A 22,569-nucleotide genomic window follows, 5' to 3' on the forward strand; every position below is an offset into this window, starting at 1 on the left:
TTTCATAATTGTACTTCTCTTCTTTGCATAACACACTGTTCTCTTTTCCCTAGTTGTAGAAAAAATGGACAATGTGACAGGTGGCCTGGAAACATCCCACAGAAGATATACAGAAAAGCTCACAGAGGTGGAGAGTGGTCTGAAGAAATTAGGTAATCTACATGCTGCCAAAGCCCCTTTGTATTCTGTCTTTGAGATGTTCTCCTGGAAGATTGTGGCCAGAAATTTGTCGGAAAAAAACTCTGGCTATGACAAGATACAGCACTTCTATTCCAATTTCTCAAGTACTTGGGAAACGCTTAATAAAATTAAAACCATCTCTACCCAGGACATCATTTTAAGAATACTTTAATATTTACAGTTCCCACTGAAATCACTCTGAAATCATCTATACTTAAAAACACACTTAAAAGTTGTCCTCAGGAGAGAGTCTTCTCTGAGTTAGAAATGCAAAATATAGCAGAAGCTGTTCCACAAAACAAGACATTCTGCATAAAATGAATATCTGTCATCTAGTCACCTTGATGCTGGTTTAGCTTTTAAGATTCAAAACTGATGGCCATTGTAAGGGGTGCACAAATAGTCAGCTGTTCAAAACTCTTACGTCTGAGGCAAGTTGATAACTTCCATAAAACATGTCTTTATCATCTCAGGGAATTCAAAACACAAAGTTGTTATGAGTTCATGTCTCTCAAGTGTTATTATGGTTCTCAAATTTCAGGAAGATGGAAAAAGATCATGAGTAAGGATTCTACTCACTATATTTACATTTCTACCTTTCTTACTTGTCTGGAAAACCAGCAGAGCTGTTTATTATCAACTTATAAGTACATAGAGTTTATATAATTAGTTTTTATGTAAGTATTGATATGCACATACATGCATGTGCTGATGGAAATAAATTTTGTTTAGCTTCATAAACCATATATTGAGATATGTAGCTCTTCTAAAATTGACTAACTTGCAGCTTGATTGTAATTTTTACAGCTTTTTTCCTCTGGAAAAAAAAAAACCTATATTCTGAAGTATTTACATGCTGCATTTAGTTCAAAGATATGGGATAATTCAGTGGCATGTACTTTTGCTGATACATACATAGAAGTAAACGTTACACCTTAAAGTACGTGCAACCTTTTGTGTTTTTTCTTCTGATTAAATTAATCGCAACTTGGAGCACCTTTGATTGAGTTCATCCCAGACATTTTTACACACTGCTGGATGGATGGCCAGTGAGATGCTCAGGACAGTCAGTTCCCATTTAAGTGGACTTGCTATTGAGGAAATTAAAAAAAGTTACAGGGCAGTTTTGTGGGTGGCATAAAGGTAAGAGAACTGTTGTAGGGTTAGAGGGATACCAGCATGTGGTAAATGAAAGGCAGGCCTTCAGGGATTAGCTGTATGTGGACCTGGCAGTTGTCAGATCTGTGTGAGGAACACAATATAATTTGAGCTGCAACTGAGAGGTAAACATAGAGTCAGAGCTGAGAGGATCCTGGAGCGAGACAAATGGCAGGGAGAGGAACTGTGCTTGGGAACGTGTCCATCCATGAAAGGCTCCATAAACACTTCAGACTGAAGTCTCTCTCACAAGTCACCATTTACTGTTAGCCATCAGGACTCATACAAACACAGGAGAAAGCTCCATACAGAGCCATATTCATAGTTTATGAAAAACATCCTACCCTCTCTTGGAGACATCTGAAATGATGAACTTCAGACTGTAATTCATAAATATAGCTATACTTAGATGGTACAAAAATATATGGACTGTGTGTAGCAGAGGGAAGTGATTGAGGTCAAGAAAGGGAATCTTCCCTCAAAGTGAGTGTTGACTGCTTATTTATTTGGTTTCTGTGTCCTGGATGATGAGCTGTGCAGCCTCAAAAGCTTAATCACACTCAGACAAGCTCCCAGAAGAATACTATAGAGCAGTGCAAGCAAGAGCTGAGATGTTCCTCAGTGATTAGGGTTTTGCCTTCCTGAAACACAGAACATGAGGAAACAATAACAGCAAAAGAAATGTCATTAGAAGCAATAGTGGTATGTTTGAGAGAAAAAAAAAAAGGAAATCTTATCATATCCTGTCATGTCTGGAGTACCCTGCTGGCAAAGCTTTTGTCTCTAGCCAGACTGTTTTAAAATAGGTATTAGAACTATTTTAAAACTAAAACCAAGATTTAAACAAAAAAAAAGACGAGAAAAAAAAAAAGAAAAGAAAAAGAAATATACTTACTAAATCACTATGAAGATACTCCACCTGGCAGAAAAAGGAGGAAGAAAATATGACGTGCTAGAATTTACTTCTGAGGTTTCAGCAAAAGCCAGCTGTAACTTCAAAACATAAACCTTCTGATCCCCCTTTAGTATTTTGAATTCTGTTTACCATTCAGTTTTCATTCAAAATGCAAGCACTGTGTGACTGTGTATATTCATCATAGTTTCTAAGAGTAGGTTTTCCCATATATGACAATAGAATCGTCATTTTGCTCTCCTCAGCAAGACACAAGGTCTTCGTCTATTTGACTTCTACTCTGTCTAGTGACAAAACTTTGTTTAGTGTTTCTTCTTGTCTGGAAAATATATTGTAGAAGTTCTATTGACAGAACATTGGACAGCCCTACTGTTCTTAAAATATATTGTAATTTTTAATACTGTGTTTTAAAAAACTCATCCTAAAGGTTTTTTTTTTTTTTTTTTTTTTTTTTTTCCTGTACAACAGATGACCAAGCTGGACAAAAAGCCATGAATACTAACACTGAACTGTCTAGCTTCAGATCTGACATTCTGGCTCTTCGTCAGCAGCTGCATGACATTGCAGAGAAAACTACCAGAAACAAAGATACACTGGAGAAGCTGCAAGAGTCTGGAAATGTGCTAGATGATAGACAGAGCCAAATGAGAAGTGCCTTAGATAGTAACTCTTTCATGATCATCAGTGTCAATAAGACTCTTCAGGCATATACTGGCTATATCAACAATCTTCAACAAGACACAAGCGATATCCAAACAAATTTGCAAAACCAAGTGCATTCTCATAATGTGGTCATCATGAACCTCAACAACTTAAACCTGACACAAATACAGCAAAGAAATCTTATCAGTGTCCTGCAGAAGTCAATGGAAGATACGAGTTTGGCTATTCTAAGAATAAAGAATGACTTTCAAAATCTGCAGCAGGTTGTCCTTCAGGCCCGGAAGGACACTGACTGGCTTAAGGAGAAAGTACAAAACTTACAGACTTTGGCTGCCAACAACTCAGCATTGGCAAAAGCTAACAATGATACACTTGAAGACATGAACAATCAGCTCAGCTCTTTCAGCGGGCAAATGGAGAACATCACCACAATTGCCCAAGCCAACGAACAAAATCTGAAGGATCTCCAGGAACAGCATAAAGAATATGAAAACAGAACTTCTGCCAAATTCAACCAGCTAGAAGAGAGGTTCCAGGTCTTTGAGACTGATATAGTTAATATCATTAGTAACATCAGCTACACTGCTCATCATCTACGGACACTGACCAGCAATCTCAATGAGGTCAGGACAACATGTACAGACACCTTAAGTAAACATTCAGATGAGCTGATTTTTATGAACAGCACACTAGCCAATATTCGTTTAGACTCTGCATCTCTGAAGATGCAACAGGATTTGATGAGGTCAAGGTTAGATGTTGAAGTTGCCAATTTGTCAGTAATCATGGAAGAAATGAAGCTGGTAGATTCCAAACACGGCCAGCTCATCAAGAACTTCACTATCCTACAAGGTATGCAGGTTCTCTAGTGATGACCATAACAGTCTTTGATGAATTCCTGTTTGCAATACATTAGTTCTGTGGAAGTTAGTGCATGTTGGTACCAGTCCCGGGGTTTTCCATTATCTAATACTCAATTTTGGAAGTTTATATGTAGCCTGAATTTTCCTTACTAATTTTCCTATGACTTCTTTACATACCTAGAATGGGGATGTTATAAAAGAAGGTTCTGACTTAGCAATTTTTTTTTTTCTGACTGACTGCATGGATCTGCTTTTCATTTAGTTTCTAAAATAAGCCAGTGAAGGTGTGGAACCTCAAAAAACCAATCCCTGCAAAGGAGGAAATGGCTTAAAAATATATATTGGACTATTCCCAGAAAGGTCCACCCTTACTGAAAAACAAGTTGCTATTTTACTTTAAGCCAGTTGTTAGTCTGCCAGAAAACATCCTACTTTGCTTAGTTTTGAATCCTGGGATACTTTATTTCCTTCAGAAATAAATAGCATCAATTTTAGGAGGTTTCTCCCAGCTAAATGAAAAGATTGCTCATATTGCCAACCTGATGGGAACCAGCCAGGCTTAAATTTCTAATCATAAACAAAAATTTGTTGTTCCAAATAGACTACGCCTGAATTAAAGCCAAGATTGCAAGTCAGTAACCTTAAGCTTTTTCATTTAAACCAGGCCTAAGTGACTCTAGTTGAAGAATTTGTCTCTGAAGAAGTTTAAATGATGTTGAGTTGGGGAAAATATGTATATATAGGCAAAGTATTTACTCATCCATGAATAGAATCCAGAATTATTGTGTTGTTTATAAATGAAAAACTGCCACAATATTACCATTTCCTACCACGTGTATTGTTCTGTTTCCTGTTATAACCTGCAAACTAATGAATAGTACTGGCCTTTCCCATAGTTGTCCTATTGCACACTTTCCATCTTTTTTGTCTCTTTTGACAACCCGTTATTGACAGAGTAAGAAAGAAGGCGTTACGGGAGTGTTGCTGTAGTCCTGTAGTCTAAGAGAGGAAGGAGGAAAAAGGAGTGTAGCGGAATAGGAGAATGGGAGCATCAACACACAGTACTGCATGAATAAGCAGCACAGAGTATGTGTTGTAGGGACTGGCACCTCAGCTGGTCACCTGGGGCATCATGGCACTGTCCGGTTCACAGGACAAGGTGCATCAGATGATTTTCTTCTGAATCTTGTATTTCATGTAGGCTTAGGAAAGAGAAATTGTGTATAGTGCCTGAGAAGCAGATGTATTTTTACAAGTACTGTTCAAAGTAGGTGTTAGCCCAGTTTTCACAGTGCTGCATGTCCAGTGTCGCTGGGCTGAGGTATATTAAGCAAGAACCCCGAATGGCCTTTTTGTTTTGTTGTCTGTCTGTATCCCCACTTTGACTGCTTACATTATTTCAGGCCCTCCTGGTCCAAGGGGACCTAAAGGTGACAGAGGCCCACAAGGTCCTCTTGGCCCTGCTGGCCTAAAAGGACAAAAAGGAGAAAAAGGAGAGCCTGGACCACCAGGACCTGCAGGTGAAAAGGGTCCACCTGGGCCAATTGGGCCACCAGGAGAAAAAGGAGGGAAAGGTTCAAGAGGATCACCGGGCTCCAAAGGTCAGAGAGGTTCTCCTGGCAAGACGGGTCTGCCTGGACCAAGCGGAGACCCAGGGCCACCAGGGCCACAAGGCAAAGATGGTCCACCAGGGCCACAAGGCCCACCAGGATTTCAAGGCCTACAAGGAACTGTGGGAGAGCCAGGAGTACCAGGACCTCGAGGACTACCTGGGCTACCTGGAGTCCCTGGGCTGCCTGGTCCAAAGGGCCCACCTGGCCCACCAGGGCCACCAGGTCCTGGGATGCCAATGGCACTACAGAGTGAACCTACGTCGGTGCCTGAGGCTAACGGTAAGCTATCGAAACACCGCGTGTATCTTTTACTGAGATGCAAATATATCTAGCAGAGGGTGCACATCGGAGTTACTGGTTCAAATAACCTCTGCTACATTAGACTCAGTCTTTGAGATTTGTCATAAAGAGCCCTGTCAAATGAAGCTATACTTGTTGATCTTCAGACGCATGACCTGAATCTAAGTTAATATTTACAGCTAAAGAAAAATCAGTTGTATGAGTAATAAATAATCACCTTGACCACACAGTTTAACCTTGATTTCACAGTGTCAGGACCTTGGTAAATAAATTCTCAAATATCTAAGTATTTTATATGGCAGCACATTGTAGGTGGGTGTGGGATCCTCCATTTATTATTGGCCAAATGCAGAAAACTACCACTAGCTCATTGATTTCAGTAACTAGTTTAACACAGAAAAATTCACATCATAGGTTGTTCTCCTCATTGGAAGAACTATACAGAAAAGTGCTACTACTTTTCAATTGAAAGAGAAATCTTTGAAGAGGCAAAGTTATTCTGTGAAGAGAAGGCATCACACTTGGTTATCATAAACAACAAAGAAGAACAGGTAACTAGGTTTTGTTTCTGTTTCTCAAGGAGAGTCTGAGATTATTTAACATGTGGAAGCCACAGGGCAAGTGGGAAGCTGAAAGCATCGTGAATTCATATAGTGAAGGAGACACAGTGGTTGACTCCAGTTATCATTTTATCCACCTTCTGCCTGCTCAGCAGTTATTCCATGTGCAGAAGGACAGTGTGAGCAGAGCAACTCACCCTGAAGGTGGTGGGAACAGAGCACACAGAAAGGCTGGTGAGAATTGGAGGTTTGAACCTTTGGAGATGCAGTCCAGTATGCCTTGCATATTATCCAAAATGCAGGGGAGGTCTGCAGTGTTGAAAATAATTTATTTTTAAATTCCCTTTTAATATATGCAGCCTAAGACTTCTGTGACACAAGTGTTTTTAATATAACTATATAAATCTAGCTGTACTTTTAGTACTGTTCAACATAATTATTCAGTGGCTATGTGGCAGTGGGAACGTCAAGATACAATTGCTTACTGTCTGGGGTTTTTGGTGGTTTTGTTGTTGTTTTTTGCTTGTTTGTTTGTTTGTTTCAATTTATAGCTATAAGATGTAGTCTGTGACTTTATGTCAATCTAATTTTGATGATTAGCCCTCTATACTGCACCTGCAGGTAGCACTGTGGATTCTAGGCAGGGGGTCACAAGGCAAACTCCTGAAACCTACCTTCAGCTTAGAAAAATTCCTCTGGCCATTCCTACTCTGATAGCAAAGATGCTCATGAAGCCAGAGTATCTTATTAGCTCCAAAGACTGTTGTGTTTGCATATTATGGACTAAGATCTTCCTTCCACAGCAATGGATAAAAAGGCAGATTGCAGGGAAAGGCAGCTTCTGGATTGGACTTACAGATTCAGAGAAGGAAAATGAATGGAGATGGCTGGATGGATCCTTACCAGATTACACGTACGTAAATAAAAACAATAGTGTTTATTTTCTGCAGATGCTACCACTCTTGCTGACACTTCTAAAAACAGCATCTAGAAATTATACAGTGGATCCAGAGTTTTGTAGATGCCAATGAAATAATTCTTCACTGAGGGTGCTGTTGAACTGTTTTTTTTCTCTCTGCCTTCTCCATGCACACAGCTTTATTTCCTTGCCAGGAGGAAAACTGAACACTGAATGAAAGAATCACATAACTACACAGCACCGCGTTTCTTGCCAAAACATTTGCTCCTGACTTTTATTACAAAGTTGAGATGGAAAGCACAGACTTTTTTCTGTCTTGGTTTGATTTTTCCTTATTTGCATTACAACTGGCTATAAATAGAGTGCTTGTTCTGATAAAAAATGACCAGCTTTCAGATAAAGCCCAAATCCAAGTGGAAAGCATTAAACGTAAGGAAAATGCATGAAATTAGCGTGTCTAAGCTTTGGCCATCTGAGAACTGAGTTGGCAGCTCTCCAGGAATCCTAGGGCTACACCTAATTTGTCCTAAATGGAACAGATTGCAACCACCCAAATTTTTAATACCGAGGAGCGGACTGAAGAGTTTACAGATCTGAGCATGCTGTGCAGCAGAAAAACAGGCTCACTCAGTCAGATGTTACGAAATGATTAGCTGTGATTTCATTGGTGTTCATTTTGATGAGAAACATGGAAAAAGTCAGATGCATTTCAAATGAGCCATAATATTTTTCCCTTTTTCTCCCTCCCTGTTTTCATTTTTCTTCCTCTTTATGGCAGCACTGTGCCCAATTTCCACTTCAGCCACTGCTTTCAACAGATTTCCACCACCCCATGGTTTTAGGTGCCCTGTAATAAACTCAGAGCTGTCAGTTACTGATTTTCAAAGTATTTCATTATTTCTGGAAAGCCATGTGTCCTCCCAGGTGCCAGGTAAGATGCTATGTGTCAGGCAGGCATGTTTTCTAGCTGGGCATGGACCATATCAGCCAGCAATCACAAGCTCCAGTCAACAACCTGTTCCTTCAGGAAAATGGAGCTTTTAAGTCCCAAGGCTGGAAGTGTTTCTCACTTGTCAAACAAAAACAGGATGAGGAAGCACTTGCTGTAAGCTCTTTACATGCTGGGTTAAGTTTCACCGTCGAGGCTAATAATCTCAAAAGACATGTAGGTACATATTTTGTACATTCTTTATAAGCTCAAAAGTTCACTTCCTGTTGAAACACCAATCTGTAAAACAAATAAATCCTTGCCGTGCCTTCTGAGAGGCCCATCTCAGTGCAGACATTGAAGAAGGCACCGTGCTGCCATGGTTTGCAGTGCTTGCAAGCTTCCGGCTCGTCACAGTACCGTCTGCTGGCAGGAATGAAGTGCACAGAGTTTGCAGGTTTGGAACGATGCACGCGGAGCACAGAGCACACTCCCACCGTATGTGCATGTACATTCAGAAACTAAAATAAAGTTCATCGGTCTAATTTTAGGTCTTTGAGTTTTGGCAGCCCGAGGCCGAATAGATTCCCTTCTCTGTTATACATCTGTTTTCCATTTTCAACAAGAGTCATGTATTGTTTGTCTCAATGTGTATTTCCCGTTCAGAACAGACCTCATGATGTTTTTGTTAATTTCATGTGGTTGAAAAACTGTCATGTGTGCCGCGTTGTGCAATAATATCTATTGCTTTTTTTTGTTGAAAGAAACTGGAAAAACGGGCAACCTGATAACTGGAGCCATGGGCATGGGCCAGGAGAAGATTGTGCCGGGCTAATCTATGCTGGGCTCTGGAATGATTTCTACTGTGAAGATGTTAACAATTTCATTTGTGAAAAAGACATGGACAAAGGTAAGCGAGGCACTTGGTTCAGTTATTTCACCCTACCCATAGCAGGCCAAATTCAAGTAAATTTTGCACAGGTAGTGGGGATATGATCCAGGCATTAAGCTAATTGCAATGGCAGTGCTAATACTTCGTGTAACGTGGATGATGGATTAATCGCACCCTGGAAAAGCAGCCTCCAGACTGACTGCAGGCATGGCATGGTCTATATCTTGGCCATCTCCTGCAGACTTGAAATGTGCCTAAAATTTCAGGCACAGTTTGACACATGTTCCAGACCCTGGCCACAATGGGAGCTGTTTTTATAAACTCAGTGGCTAAGCAGGGGGGAAAGCTGGCCATTAGGGTGGCCCAGAAACCAGCCTTCAGAAAACAAATAGACTCTGTTTTGAGAGTTTGTGCAACACAAAGCACTTGGTGACTGCTAAGGAGGTCTTAAAATTCCCACCAGCAATGCTGCCAGGAGATGTCCCATAGTGCAGGGAGGCTCGGTCCAAGTGGCGTGAGCAACTGCTCTGTTGCAAATAATGGCCATTGGAGTGGAGGGCTCATAAATGGCCAATGTGTCCAAGCACTCACTCAGGTGGTTGCCACAGAGGTTCTCTTTCTGGATGTACAGGCATCTCTGCAAACGGAAGAGTGCAGGTGGTTCGCGTGGCTTCTTAGATCCCAGCCCTGCCATCATGGAGCGAGGTGATAACTGTGTTCAGGGTGGCGCTCTGCTTAGATGTTATCGCCTACGTACAGCCTGGTGTAACATTGCTTTGCCAAGAGTGCGTGGCTGCTCCGGTTGCAAATGTGTAGGCTGAATTTCAGTGAAGGTAGATGGAAATGTCAACTACTGCCAAAAATACATCCTATCCACAAAAACATCCCCCTAAAGCAAAACAAAACAAAGTGCTGAACAAGCTTTGTGCGTGTATAACCCTGTTTGAGTGTCCAGAGTGAAGGACTGTATGTAAGTAACAACATAATGTGTCCTCATCTCCCTACATACATTTGTTATTTTAGCAAAACTTCATCGTTTACAAATATTTATCCTCCAGGATTTACAGATACTGCATATGAGTCCACTTAAATTTTTAACATACCTTCATCTCAGTAAGCTTTCTTTTTGGAAATGTGTTTAATCTTCACAAGCTTTTTATGTGATTTTTTTCTTTTTCTGTTTTTTTTTTTTTTTCTCGTACTGTAGGGCAAATATTTGGAGCGTAACGGGCTGTGACTTTACAGATACCTACATATTATGGAAATTTACTTCAAGAAAAAGAAAATCCAGGGAGAGAGCAACATTGCCTACAAAAATTGAAAACAAAACAAAACAAAAGCAGGCACTGAAAACTGGTTTAAATGCATAAAGGAATTCAGCAGCAATTCTTCTTCAGCATCCTACAATTGTTTGAGGCCTTTCTACCCACAGCATCAGGAAATACTGTTGGACTAATTCTGTTATAGATTTTCTTCCCAACCAGTAACCACATACATAAGCAACTTTTGTCTTCTGGAAGAAGACATTCTGTCAATCTGAGTAAGACTGTTGGCCACTCATCTATAGAAAAACATATAAAGCAACTGTGTACACAGTATGTTTCATTCGCTAAAATCCCAAATGTAGGAAAATTATACAGATACACGAATATATAGATTTATATAAATATATATATATAGTCCAACTCTTATCAATAATATGGAATATACTTTTAAGAGCTTTTAAAACTTTGTATTTTTGTACAAAATATTTGCTTTTTACAATTGTTCTCTTTTTTACTGACTTTTTTTTTTTTTATAAATATAGTGCACAGGGGCCAAAGAAAACAATAAGGTACTAATAAATCATTAAGGTTTGCTACCAGGCCTAGTTCAGCTATAGAGAAATATTTTTCCAGGTAGAAATATTCGTACTTTCCCAGATGACTTGTTCTGGACAAATAACTTTTTAAACAGATTTTAGGTAGTGTTTTTCATATTTTACGCAATCCAGTCTGCGTGTGTAACAACTAAGTTGACTAAGGACTAGATACTCATTGTAGCTCTGATTTCAGTCAGTGTTCCATCAGGGTACTCCGCAAAGACCATGTTAATAAAAGTTTTTCCTTCCTTCTTTCTTGCCTTCCTGCCTACCTTCCAGCCTTCTGTCACTCATGAGGAAATGCCACAAAAGTTGAGATGTTTTCATTCCTTCTTCCTGTTTGCGAGGAATCCTGCCCTAATAGGTGCTACCCACATTGTAAGTCAAGCCCAGGGGAAGGATTTTATGGAAACAGAAACAAAAGAGCTGCACATACTAAATAAAATATGTTTCTTTTCAAGATAGATTTCAAAATTTGGTAATAAAAACATGCCATACTCAGAAAAGTCTTGCATTTCTCCAAAGTACTTTGTAAATTGATCTCTCTATTTTTTTGGACCAATACTTCTCTCCCAAACAAACTAGAAAATAAAATATGCTACAAACAGAAAGCACTGTGGCTAAATGAGATGATATCATCAACCAGACAGTTTCCTCCACAGTCCCATGAGTCGTTGTCTAGGCAGCAGTACTGCTTATCAGAAATTTAAAAAATTAGCGACACGTTGAAGTTCATTAGCAGAAACCCTGGTTTTGGTTCACAGTTTCTATGCTCTTCGTATGGCCACACTCTATACCACAAGGGAAGTTGTTTTGGCTTCTTCTGCTGGAGAGTTGTTTTTCCTTTGCCTCCTGACCTGCCGTTTACCTTGGCTGAATGCAGATGAGTTTGTTGAAATACTCCAGCTCTGTTGGAAGGAGACAAGGTTTTGTACTTCAGATTTTCAAATATTGCTCCTAAGAACATCCAATTAAAGGCTGCTGCTTTCCGAAATCCCACACTCCCTCCAGTGTTCATTTCTTCTGGGGGGTGAGGGTGGGGAGAGAACGACTTTTAAAGTACAATTTACTTAAAGAAAATGCACAAAACGTTGCATTTGGGAATCTGTCCTGTGGCATATACTAGATGCAAGACAGGAACAAAATGAAAATTGCACATATATAATTAAAAGTGAAAGGTCTGTGTATTGCAGCTGCACAGACCATGTGTCTCCATCTTGGAGGCAAGGCCTTTCTTGAGATGCACTGCTTTTCCCGAGGCTTTTCTGTTGGCTTTCTCATCATGTTTCATGCCAAACACCCTGTCATGTTGGCCCTAGGAGCTGTGTGTAGATGCATGCTGTAGTGTTTACATATATATTGTACAATGTCTATGGAGATTATGTTAAGCTGTTATTTTTGGATAACGAGGTCCAAAACTATTACTTTGCATGCTCAGAGAGCCTCACAAACCATGGTGAATGAAGCTTTGCAGAGCTACACTGGATTAGAGAAGCACCTCCATCTTCATTTTGGATGTCGGTGCATTTAGGTAAAATAAGCCCATCTGAGCATCTACCATGTTAGATGAAGTTCTTTATGCTTTTTACTGTTGTGATGGACCTATATCCACCCAAGAAGTTCACGACAAACCTCTGTGTAAGTCCCAGATACACCGTTTTCTCACCCTGATATCATCCTTCTCTTCCTTGAGCAACAGGAGTGATGGTACATTTCAAGATAGGGTAATCCAAGAGTCACCTCATGCCCTCCACTCCTTCTAAAGAGGTTTTCTGTGCAGATCAACAGCCATAGCTGCACTGCAAGGTTACAGGAATGGCTGTTCATCAGCCAGAGCTGCTTAGCTTGTTGAAATCTAGCATAGCAGCTAAGCTAAATCACAGGCAGTTGGGTGGTCTTCGCATGCAAATAACCATTGAACTAGGGCAGTTTAAAGATGCAACATGTTTATAAATTAAATACTTATTTCAAAGTGAATTTCAATGCTGGGTTGTAATTATCTATAATAATGCTCTAATTATCCACCTCTAACTGAGAAACAAAATGTGCCTGCTCTAAACTCTCTGTTTGTGTATTTGAAGGAAAGACTGTAGCTGTTAGTCAAAACTGGCTGGAGATGGATGCCACATTTGCATGCCTAGTGCATTCAGTCATCCTTAAAATCTGGCTTGAGCAGCCAGGAGGGCTGAGACAGACCATCCTTCTGACCCGGTGATCCTGCACGAGGGAAATGGAGGTGTCAAATGGCAACAAAGATTGAAATCACTGGGAGAACTGGGAGAGCGTTAAGGCAGCTCAGGAACCTGTCACAGACAGAAGAGATTGGCAAGGATGCAAGCAGGACACCAGAAAGGGCCAAGAAATTGTCACGAAAGTCAGAGCTGCCACATGGGGTCTGGAAAACATCCCTGTTAAATCTGCTTTCTGCATGGTTTGAGTGATAGCGCAGGTTGTATGGAAAGTTTTCAGTGATAGGAAATCATTTTGTCCCAGCTAGAGTTTTGGCTTTCCTTCTTATGCGCAAGTACTGTAACTTGGCATACTGAGTACACATTTCCATCGTTCTTTTTCTCATTTTACATCGAACTAAATGCAAGTTCATATCCCCTGGCAAGCACTCTGAGTGTTGCAGGAAAGGGAGAGGAAGGCAGAGAGGGTGCAAAATCATTTGTGATTTACATCCAGTGCTGGATCTCTTAAGTTCATTTCTGACTCATTTCATTAATTTATTTTGAATCACCTTCAGCTGATTGGAGCTTATAAATCTCAAAACTTTCATCCTCTTCGATGTCTATAAATAACACCTGCAGTTGTTCCAATAAAGGAAGCACTAAGTGGAAATGTAGAACCGAATGGTGTTTACTCCTGTGCGTGCTTTTGTAACCAAGAGACACACGGAGAGCTGTGTCTACAAACAGCCAGAAGCATTCATAGGCATTAAAAATCAAATTGGTGAACATTATTGGAATTAAAGCCTTTCTTCTCACTTACACCCTCCTAGTTCCAAGCATGACTGTGGCCATTTTATCCCTTAGTTGCAATTTTAGTGCATTGCTCCTGCAGTACATTAGATGCTAAAGACTTGGTTTTGAAGCTGAACGAGACAAAACGCATCTGAGCTTCCTCTAGCAATTCCCTGTCCTGATGGAAGAAGGCAACAAGAAGGGCCCCGGCATGAATGGTGCCTTGACCTCCGTTGAGCAGGACCCATCCTTAGATGAGCCATTATCGGGTCTGCTTTAAAGGGGCTGTTTGTAACAGCTAATCTGATCCTGCTACTTCCCTCTCTCTCAAGCAGCTGACCTCCTCTTTTAATTTTCTGTTCTTGGCAGATGGCTCCTCTGTTTTTAGCAAGTAGCAGGAATTGGTCTCTGCTCACTGGCAAGGAGAGGAGCCGGTTGGAGCACGGACGCTGGCTGTCAAAGGAAACAGCTCCGCAGCCAGTAGGGGAAAGGCTGCTGAGGGGGCCGAGCTGATCCTCTTGTGAGAAAACAAAACTGTTTTTCCCCAGTGCAGCTTCCTTGGTTAGAAGCACAGCATCGCAGGCAGATGTAGCATCCAAAGGGAACAAAATGTCTCCGGCCTCAGCCTCCAGATTTGCTTTGCTTTTCTTCCCACCCCCATTCTGCAGAGGTCTCTGTGCGCCTGGGGACGTTTGCTCCTCTGTGAGCACCAGGCTGCGCCACGAGCAGGATGCGTGCTGCATCCAAGCTCACTCCTCATCTGCTGGTAAGGAGCAGCAGTGGGACACAGCCACCTTCACCTGGCACTGCCTCAAGCCCGGGACATACAACAGCCCGGGCTGGAAGGGATCTGTCCAACCACATCTTGAAAACCTCCAGTGATGGGGACTCTACCACGTCCCTGGGGAGGTTGTTGCAGTGACTGATTGTTCTCACTGGGAAAAATTTCTTTTTTATATCAAGAAACCTCTCCCAGCGCAACTTGTACTCTCCATGTGGCTCCTCCTTGGGAAGAAAGGGCCTCCATCCTCTTTCTAACCACCCTTTAAGTCCTGGAAAACCATGGTGGGGTCACTGCTGAGCCTTCACAGAACCAGAATAACAGTGGGACACCTCGTTTCGCCCAGGGCCCAGCTAGGAGTGAGACAAGGAGGCAGCCATACAGCTCCTGGTGTGTACCCAATGTTCACTCAAAGGTAGTTTGGGTATTTATAGGCTAAAAAGCATTGTGCCTGGTGGACAAGATCCTTGTTCCCTAGAAACTAGGCCTTCCTAAAACCAGAGTCTATTTGTTCATTTATCATCTCCACCTCATTTTTTTCCATGTTGTTTAATAAAAAAAAAAAAAAAAACTTGGCTAAATTTTTTTGAAAGTTCTCATGTGTTTCCTTTCTTAGGATGGAATACATTTGTTTGTTCTTTCCATCTGGCTCAGAGATGAAAAAAAAAAAAAAAAACATTCTTTGATTTCTTTTTCAAAATAAACTCTGTGTAGTGCTCCAAAATTTGTGTAGAGATTTTTTTTTTCTTTTTTAGTACCAGAACAATAAAAGCGAATCACTAGGCAAATAATGCTCTTTCTGGAGAATATGTTGCATGTGGATAGGATTTTCTTACCCAAAGGGCTTCCCAGAGGCATGTAAGTATTGCCACCCTCCTTTTGTGACTGAGGGAAAAGGGAGATTTTCAAGCATATGATTCATTTTGATATCTTGGTTTGGGGAGTCTGTTTCCATATGCTGGGGAGGTGATTTTTAGGGGCAATTTTCTGCAACGAAACCAATATTGGCATAGAGCACCTCAATTTGAGAGGAAGGGGTTCAATGCTAAATTAATCAGAGAGGCACCTCTCCCACATCACCATGCATATGGGAGGCTGCCGTTTCTGCTCTTGTTTTGGAGAGCAGACCTCAGTGTGGTCTCAGCAGAGCAGCATCAGCCCAGCAGAGAGCAATGCCTTGCGGGGATAAGATGGCTCTAAATTACCGAGAGACCCCTTGATCACAGGAAAGCAGGTTAAAGGACTGCTGAGACTATTGACTCCTCTGCAGACCAACATCAATAACTCATCCAGAAAATGTGACAAGTTCTATTTTAAAAATAATTAGGGGGTGGGGGGTTTTCTTTGCCCCTTTAATACTTTTGGCTGCTCTTCAAAAACTTCATTAGGAACCTTCTTTTAATAACCAGCGTGAATGCAATTATGTCCAGTTTAGACACATTTGTTCTTGTTCCAGTGCTGTCCCTTAGCTTAAATAGCTTCTCTCCTGGGACTACCGTGCAATTGTAGTGGTCAGTCTGGAGCCATTCATCTTGGGACGCAGCGAAGGGTGGTTGGGAACAAACACGTCCTGCTGACCAACCCGGGAGCCCTGATGACAGAGCCTGGCGCTGATTCCACCACCCAGCCCCAAGAGGGATTATCTGAGGACATGTCATGCTTCTCACTGAGTGGTGGAAGTTTTCATACTCTTTTCTCGTTGTTACTGCTAGAGGATAGAGAGCAGAAAAATGGGCGTAGGGGATGGTCTCCTGCTGAACTGGAGTAGGTTAGAAGTACTTGTGCTTTGGTTTTTGTTTTTTTAACAAGATAGTGCCACATTTTATAAAGTGTTTGAAACATTAGTCTGTCAGTCTGAGCTTCAGAGCACTTACTCTGGTTATACACCAGAGCAGAATTTAGGTTTAGGTCATACTTTGGCCCTTGATCTTCAAGGGATTAAAATCTCCAGTTCAGAGTTTAACCTGGTTCTCCTGGTTAGCTCCTCTGATCTATCTGTCTTGCTGAGGCACAAATCCGAGGCTCAGACATCGGCATGCTTCCAGGCAGCGAGAGTTGCTTCCGAACGCCCTGCATTTGCAGTCATGCTCTTGCCAGCCTTGCCAGAGGTCCTACTGGTGGAAGCTGCACATCTCAAATGTGACTTTGGAAGAAGTTTGTTCGGGAATCCCTCTCATTCAGAAGCCTGGGCATATTGCAGATGACATTTCCTTAATTCCAGCTCTATTATCCACATTCATATAAAACAGATGATGAATTATTGTTCTGAATAGTAACAATGTATTTCTGTCCTTTTTTTTTTTTTTTATGTCAAAATAAAAGCCAGGAGGTGGAAATTGGACAAAACATCTTTGGCATTGCGGTGTCCCACTGTAGCAAGCAAATAATGTTCCTGGATTAATGCCTGTGAGAACAGCATGAACAGCAGAGAACATTTGAACAGCAGACAGCTTAGTGCTATCTGCTCATGGAAGCAAACTGAACTCCAGGTACAGCCTTATTGCAAAAATAAAACTGCCAGAGATGAGGGAAAAAAGTTAAAAAGAGATGAGTTGAAGACAGAAAGGAAACGGAGAAAAACAGAAAGAGACAGACAGAAAAGAGAAATAGCTGGAGAATGACCGAGGAGTAAAACAAACCCTAATGTTCTCATAGTGGTTTCTAGTAAGATCAACCACAGAGGAGCTCTCTTCTCAGAAACAATATAACCGGGCATTGTCATGGTTCTCATAAATCCCGTTCTCGGCTGGGAGAAGAAAACACCCTTGCCTTGCGAGAGAAGCATGTCATTCAGTTGGTGCCCGGAGTCAAGCACTACTTTCCCAGCACAAACAAAAATTCCTGTTGGCTCCAAGTCCCCAGGGGGCTGGGTTGGGACTTTTGTTTTGGTGGTTGGTTGTTTTTTTCCTACAAGTCCTTTTTCCTCCTACACAAGTTTTGAAACGCAGACTATTTTCTAGTTTTCCAGCTGTATTAGAAGTACAGAGCTAGACTTTGGAAGAAAGATTAAAGCGAGAATATACAGCAGGTCTCCAAGCAACAAAACAATGTGTGCAGTGGGAAATAGGTCCACAATGGTATTTGGACTTATAACTCCTATTTTAGTGCTAAACTCTCATTGGTATCTGCATTTGAACAGGTGCTCTTAATGAACAGTCAAACATGCGTCTTTAATAATAGTAATAAACAGCAGTATAAATGCACAGCTGTCGAAAAAGAGGAATTATTGAAACATAAGGAAGGTAGTTTGGCTTTGAAAAACAGATAGATGATTGTTGAATGGAAAATCAGGGACGGTTTAACTTGAAATATCTGAAAGCTTTTCTTGGGTAAGGATTTTAAGTGTGTCATTTTTAAATGAGCGACCACCGGCTTTTCCCAATTTTTAATTTCAAGGGGCAAAACTTGGAGCCCCCAGGGGAGTCTCAGCAGTCACCAGCTGGTGATTTCAAGCAAAAAGCTAATGCCAAAGGCAGATGAGACCTGTGTATTGCATTTTATCTAGCTTAGCCATGTCAGGAGCAGAAAGTTGGTCAAAAGTCCTGATCAGAGCTGTTGACCAGCTGAAATCAACTCTTTCTGTGTGTTGTGCAATGTTAAATAAGGGAGAAAACATTTTAAACATAGTTCCACTCAAGTATCACTGGGAGCACTTTATTTATTTTGCAGACATCACCACGAGGTTTCCCAGTCTGCATTTATCTCCTGGCATTTTACATACGAGAGAAGTCTAAAAATAAAATAAAACAAGAAAAAAAAAACACAGGCAGAACAGCTGTTGTTCTATCCAGACAATGCTCTGAATGAAAGCCATTATGATGGAGCAGACTCTGCAATTGAAAATCCATTTACATTTTCAAGTCTGATTCCAACTGTAAATCTTAGGTTATATATATGACAGATTAAAAGACTCTGGCCCCACTACACTTCTCCCTGGCAAGAGAAAAACCATCTGCACAGCATCACTCGTGGTTGCTTCAACTCTGTAGGTACACATTTTTAAATGACATGGTGGTATATTTTTTCATTTCCTTTCCCTTCATTTTCACATGCAGCAAAATCATGTGCACTGCATTTTCCTCAGCTCTGTGGTAGTTGGCACTCTGGCTAAGGAGACTGATGTGTGTTTTGATTTGCTTTTTTTCCCTCAATTTGAGGGGCTACTGCACTATTTCCTTTGTAATCACACGAGCCAGGGTGAAAATACTGAACGAACATATGGCTGTGAAACCGGGCAAAAAAAGCCAAGAATATTGCTCACTTTTCAAGCACAGAGAGAGCGAAAAAGAGTGTAGATCATGTAACAGGCTACACAAACCCATCTGGAGCTGACTCCTGCAACAGACTGACCAGACTCTGGGCTCTGGGCTCCTCGTGCCATGGGTAATGAGTGAGGGATAACACCATGCTCTTCTCCTCGGCAAGAGATGGCACATCCGAGGAGTCACAGCGGTGTAAAACTGGAGGGGGAGAGAAGAATCAGACACTTTTTCGAACATCTTTTGTTTAAAAGAGAGTGCTGCCTGAGAAAACAAACCCAGAGAGGAAGGGATTTGTTCGGGCACTTACTCATAGGTGCTGACTGCTCAGGGCCATCGTCTCCAGCTGCCAGTTCGGAAGGGCTTGGTCTCATGCCCTGTCACATACATCAACCTCGTATGAACATCTCAGGTACCTGGGGAAGTTCTGCACCTGTAATTTGGTGACATCAGAGGGTGCCTGGCACACACCACAAATGCCATGGCGCACCACAGGCCACCTTGGTCTGGTTTAGTGTGGTTCATATCATAATGAGATAAAAAGGCACAACACTGCAGCTCTTGAATTTGCTGGAGAAGCAGTCGCTTTTAGGTGTGCTCACGCAGTGGCTGGGAGGTTGGCATTGCACTTTGTAGGGCAGAGCCATGGCTGCCACAGGAAACGAAACTGGCCAAGAACATTTGCTTCGTTGGTCTTTCTCATTGTCACTTATGTGTGTTTTTTTTTCTACCAAACTACCGTAGAACAATCTTGCATTAAAACATAGACTTTAATTGAACTAAATATTGATTTTAAAACAGGCTGTAGCATGTCTAAAAGGGGTTTACTGAATGCTATTGCATTCACTGTAGAATTAGGGGCAGGCAACAGAATCAAGAAATATGTTAATATTCATCACCCTTCAGAAAATCAGGCAAAATTCACCTGTTATTTTAAAAATTGTATAGCTTGACAACAGATGATTTACGCAGAAGACATCCACCCCTCCCTACTTCACAGAATCCCCTCAAACACACTCAGTCTGTAGGATCCTTCCTCCATGGGAATGAGCAAGGTTGAGTGCCATCTTGTAATGTTGTCACAGACACTTTCCATGTGCAGCAGTCTGCCACAAAAACAGTTCATTTTCTTCCCAATTCATCTGAATTTTTTACTGAATTAAACAGTAGTTTCCTATAATAATTAAAGCCTGAGCCTGGCAAAGCTATAGGATATACAGGTGCTACCATCAATTTTCTGGATGACACTTGGCAAAGATTTGAAGGCCTGGTGTGTTAAATCACTTAAACTTGCGCTTGGCTTTAAACATATCACCAAACCTGTTGATCAATGTCTAAATGACTCTTCACCCTGGTTTTGCTGGCTATTCACTACAGATGTTGATGAAATTTGCCAGCCAAAGAAAGGTTTTGTGAGTTCCTGCAGAACACCTGCAAACGACCTTAAGAAAGGTGACTGGGAGATGGACTAGACATAAAAACATCTAGAAAATTCCTCTAGTTCACCAGATGTTTATAAGCAAATGAATTTTTGCCTCATTTACCAAACAGATAGCAGCTGACTAAAGCAATTGCATCTTTTCCTTAGATAAGGCAGTGAATGAAAAGCCCACCCTAAGCAGGCAGACAGAAGTTATGAGGCTGGATTTAGAAGAAGGGCTGCTTGAGGTAGATCCTACTCCTCCTTTTGCTAAAGCAGAATAAATAAACAAACAAACAAATAAATAAATACTAAAAGTTATGCTATCTACAGAGAAAAATTGAGAAAACCATAAACTCTCAATATTGCTATATATGCACTGTAGAATTAAGGCCAGCTCTACCAGCCTGTACCTTCTGGCTATGTGAAGGAGGCACAGGAGCAGTGAGACTACCACAGCGTTGACTGGCTGCAAATAGCATCCCACTGTTCCGGGAAGGACAATGATCTCTCGCCAGCACCTCTTGAGTTCCCTTGTGCCAAAAATGGTCCCTACTCAAAAAGCTGGAATAAAATGTGTGTTCTCTTTGCTCTGCTTCGTATAGCTTTTCTTGCAGTGACCCTCTCCGTCATTTACTTTTTCCTCATGAGGAAGAGACAAAGATCTTAAAACACATTTAGATGCAGAACTGCAGCAAGAGGTTGGCTCCACTGGCTGCAGCTGAAATAGAAATTCCTCTTCCAGCTCGGGATCTGAACAAAAGGCCCCCTGGGGCTATATTTAGTCCCTTCAGAGTCTAATAGATAGCTGAATAATCTTGGGAACCTTCAGGTGAATGCTTTGAAAATGTTATTAATGTTCCCTTGGGTACCCCAGAAAAGGCATTTGCATGTGAAATTTAAGTTGGCAAGTTATATGTAACACGAAAAGATGTGATTGATAGAAAGCTGTATCCAGATTTTGTTTTTTGTTGTTTGGATATTTTATCTTTGAGGTAGAAACTACACTGTTATTACTGCTTTTGTGAAGCACAGGGGCACCTCAGTTTACTAATCACACTTTAAAGAAATTAGACAAACATATTTTCAGCTTTTTTTCAGTGGATTTACTTTGCATGTGTCAGCTTTTTACTTGTCTTTCTCCATGTAACAAGTTCCCCATTTTCTACCCCCACCTGCCCTGAACTGAGAGAAAAACAACTTGATAACAAGGAAAAATATGCCATAAATTCATTTAAATTGGCAGATAGAGTCAAAGGCCACTAAAGAAAGTAAACTGCTTGCACTTGTTTTGTGCATCTTCCCCCTCCCAGTTTTGTACGTTTTAACTTGCCCATCTCCCAGGAGCCAGGGGAACCCTTTCAGGTGCTAGCAAATGCTCCCCTTCAGCTGCTTTCCCCGGTCCAGCAACGCACGGAATTGTCTAGGAATGGTTTTTTGGACCTACCCGCATGGTTCAGATGGTGCTTAAATGTTTGCTGCTTTGGGAGCTTCAGACTCTTAGCTGGGGGCTTTAACTTTTCAGCTTACTCAGCGTGTTTCCAAGTTAAGCAAAAAACTTCATGTTATTAAGAGTGACCTAGTGAAACCTTGTTTCTGAATAGCTGTTATGAATTTGTTGCTATTACAGCCCTAAGCACAAACTCAAATGACTGGTCTAAAATCCAAAACCATAGCTTAGTGGCTCAGTTTATTATGCCACCATACAAACACTCTCATTTTAGTTACTCAGTTGACAAATTCCTCCACAATAAAAAAGCCAGTGGTTGGTAGCTATTCCAAAACAACAGAATGGTTAGAGGATCTGTGTCATCATGAAGAAAAATACAATGAAGCCAATAACAAATGCGAGGAAACTGAAATTCTGAATGATACGATAATGAATACAGAAAGAACCCAAGCTTGTGAGAGAGTCTGGGGAACCTTCTCAGCAAGGAGACAAATCACAACACTCCACACACTGCAGTTAGATATATTCTCATTACCTGCTCTTTACTGTCAGTTTTCCTAAGAAATTCTATGTCTCAAGACCATGACCAAGCCCCAGAAGAAGTGGGTAGACTGATCAGATTTTTCTTTAGTTTTGTAAGAAGCTGTCTAGAAAAGAGGCAGACGTCATTGTGTCTTGAGCAAGTCTATTTAGCTGCTATTCCCAGGCTGCAGCCTGAAGGAGGGGTGGATGTGTGCAATGAATTAAACCGTCCTGCCAGTAAGCTGGTCTACTCCCATTGCTGGCTAGGAATATGGCACAAAAGGAACTGGGGAGATCTTTAACTTATTTCTGTCATTCACATCC

General features: G+C 41.2%; 1 protein-coding gene across 1 annotated transcript in view; it reads left to right on the plus strand.

The window, feature by feature from the left end:
* Positions 1–15,318, plus strand: part of COLEC12 (collectin subfamily member 12) — a 99,554-nt gene extending 84,236 nt beyond the window's left edge. Inside the window, exons 4-10 of the mRNA XM_080581113.1 lie at positions 54–152; positions 2,720–3,766; positions 5,181–5,669; positions 6,105–6,241; positions 7,054–7,163; positions 8,862–9,007; positions 10,197–15,318. Coding sequence (XP_080437239.1) covers positions 54–152; positions 2,720–3,766; positions 5,181–5,669; positions 6,105–6,241; positions 7,054–7,163; positions 8,862–9,007; positions 10,197–10,216 — 2,048 coding nt within the window. The 3' untranslated portion in view covers positions 10,217–15,318. The remainder of the gene's footprint in view (positions 1–53; positions 153–2,719; positions 3,767–5,180; positions 5,670–6,104; positions 6,242–7,053; positions 7,164–8,861; positions 9,008–10,196) is intronic.
* The last annotated feature ends 7,251 nt before the right edge of the window (positions 15,319–22,569 follow it).

This window comes from Anser brachyrhynchus, assembly GCF_964034855.1.
Source record: "Anser brachyrhynchus genome assembly, chromosome: 2".
In the NCBI taxonomy this organism is placed as follows: domain Eukaryota; kingdom Metazoa; phylum Chordata; class Aves; order Anseriformes; family Anatidae; genus Anser; species Anser brachyrhynchus.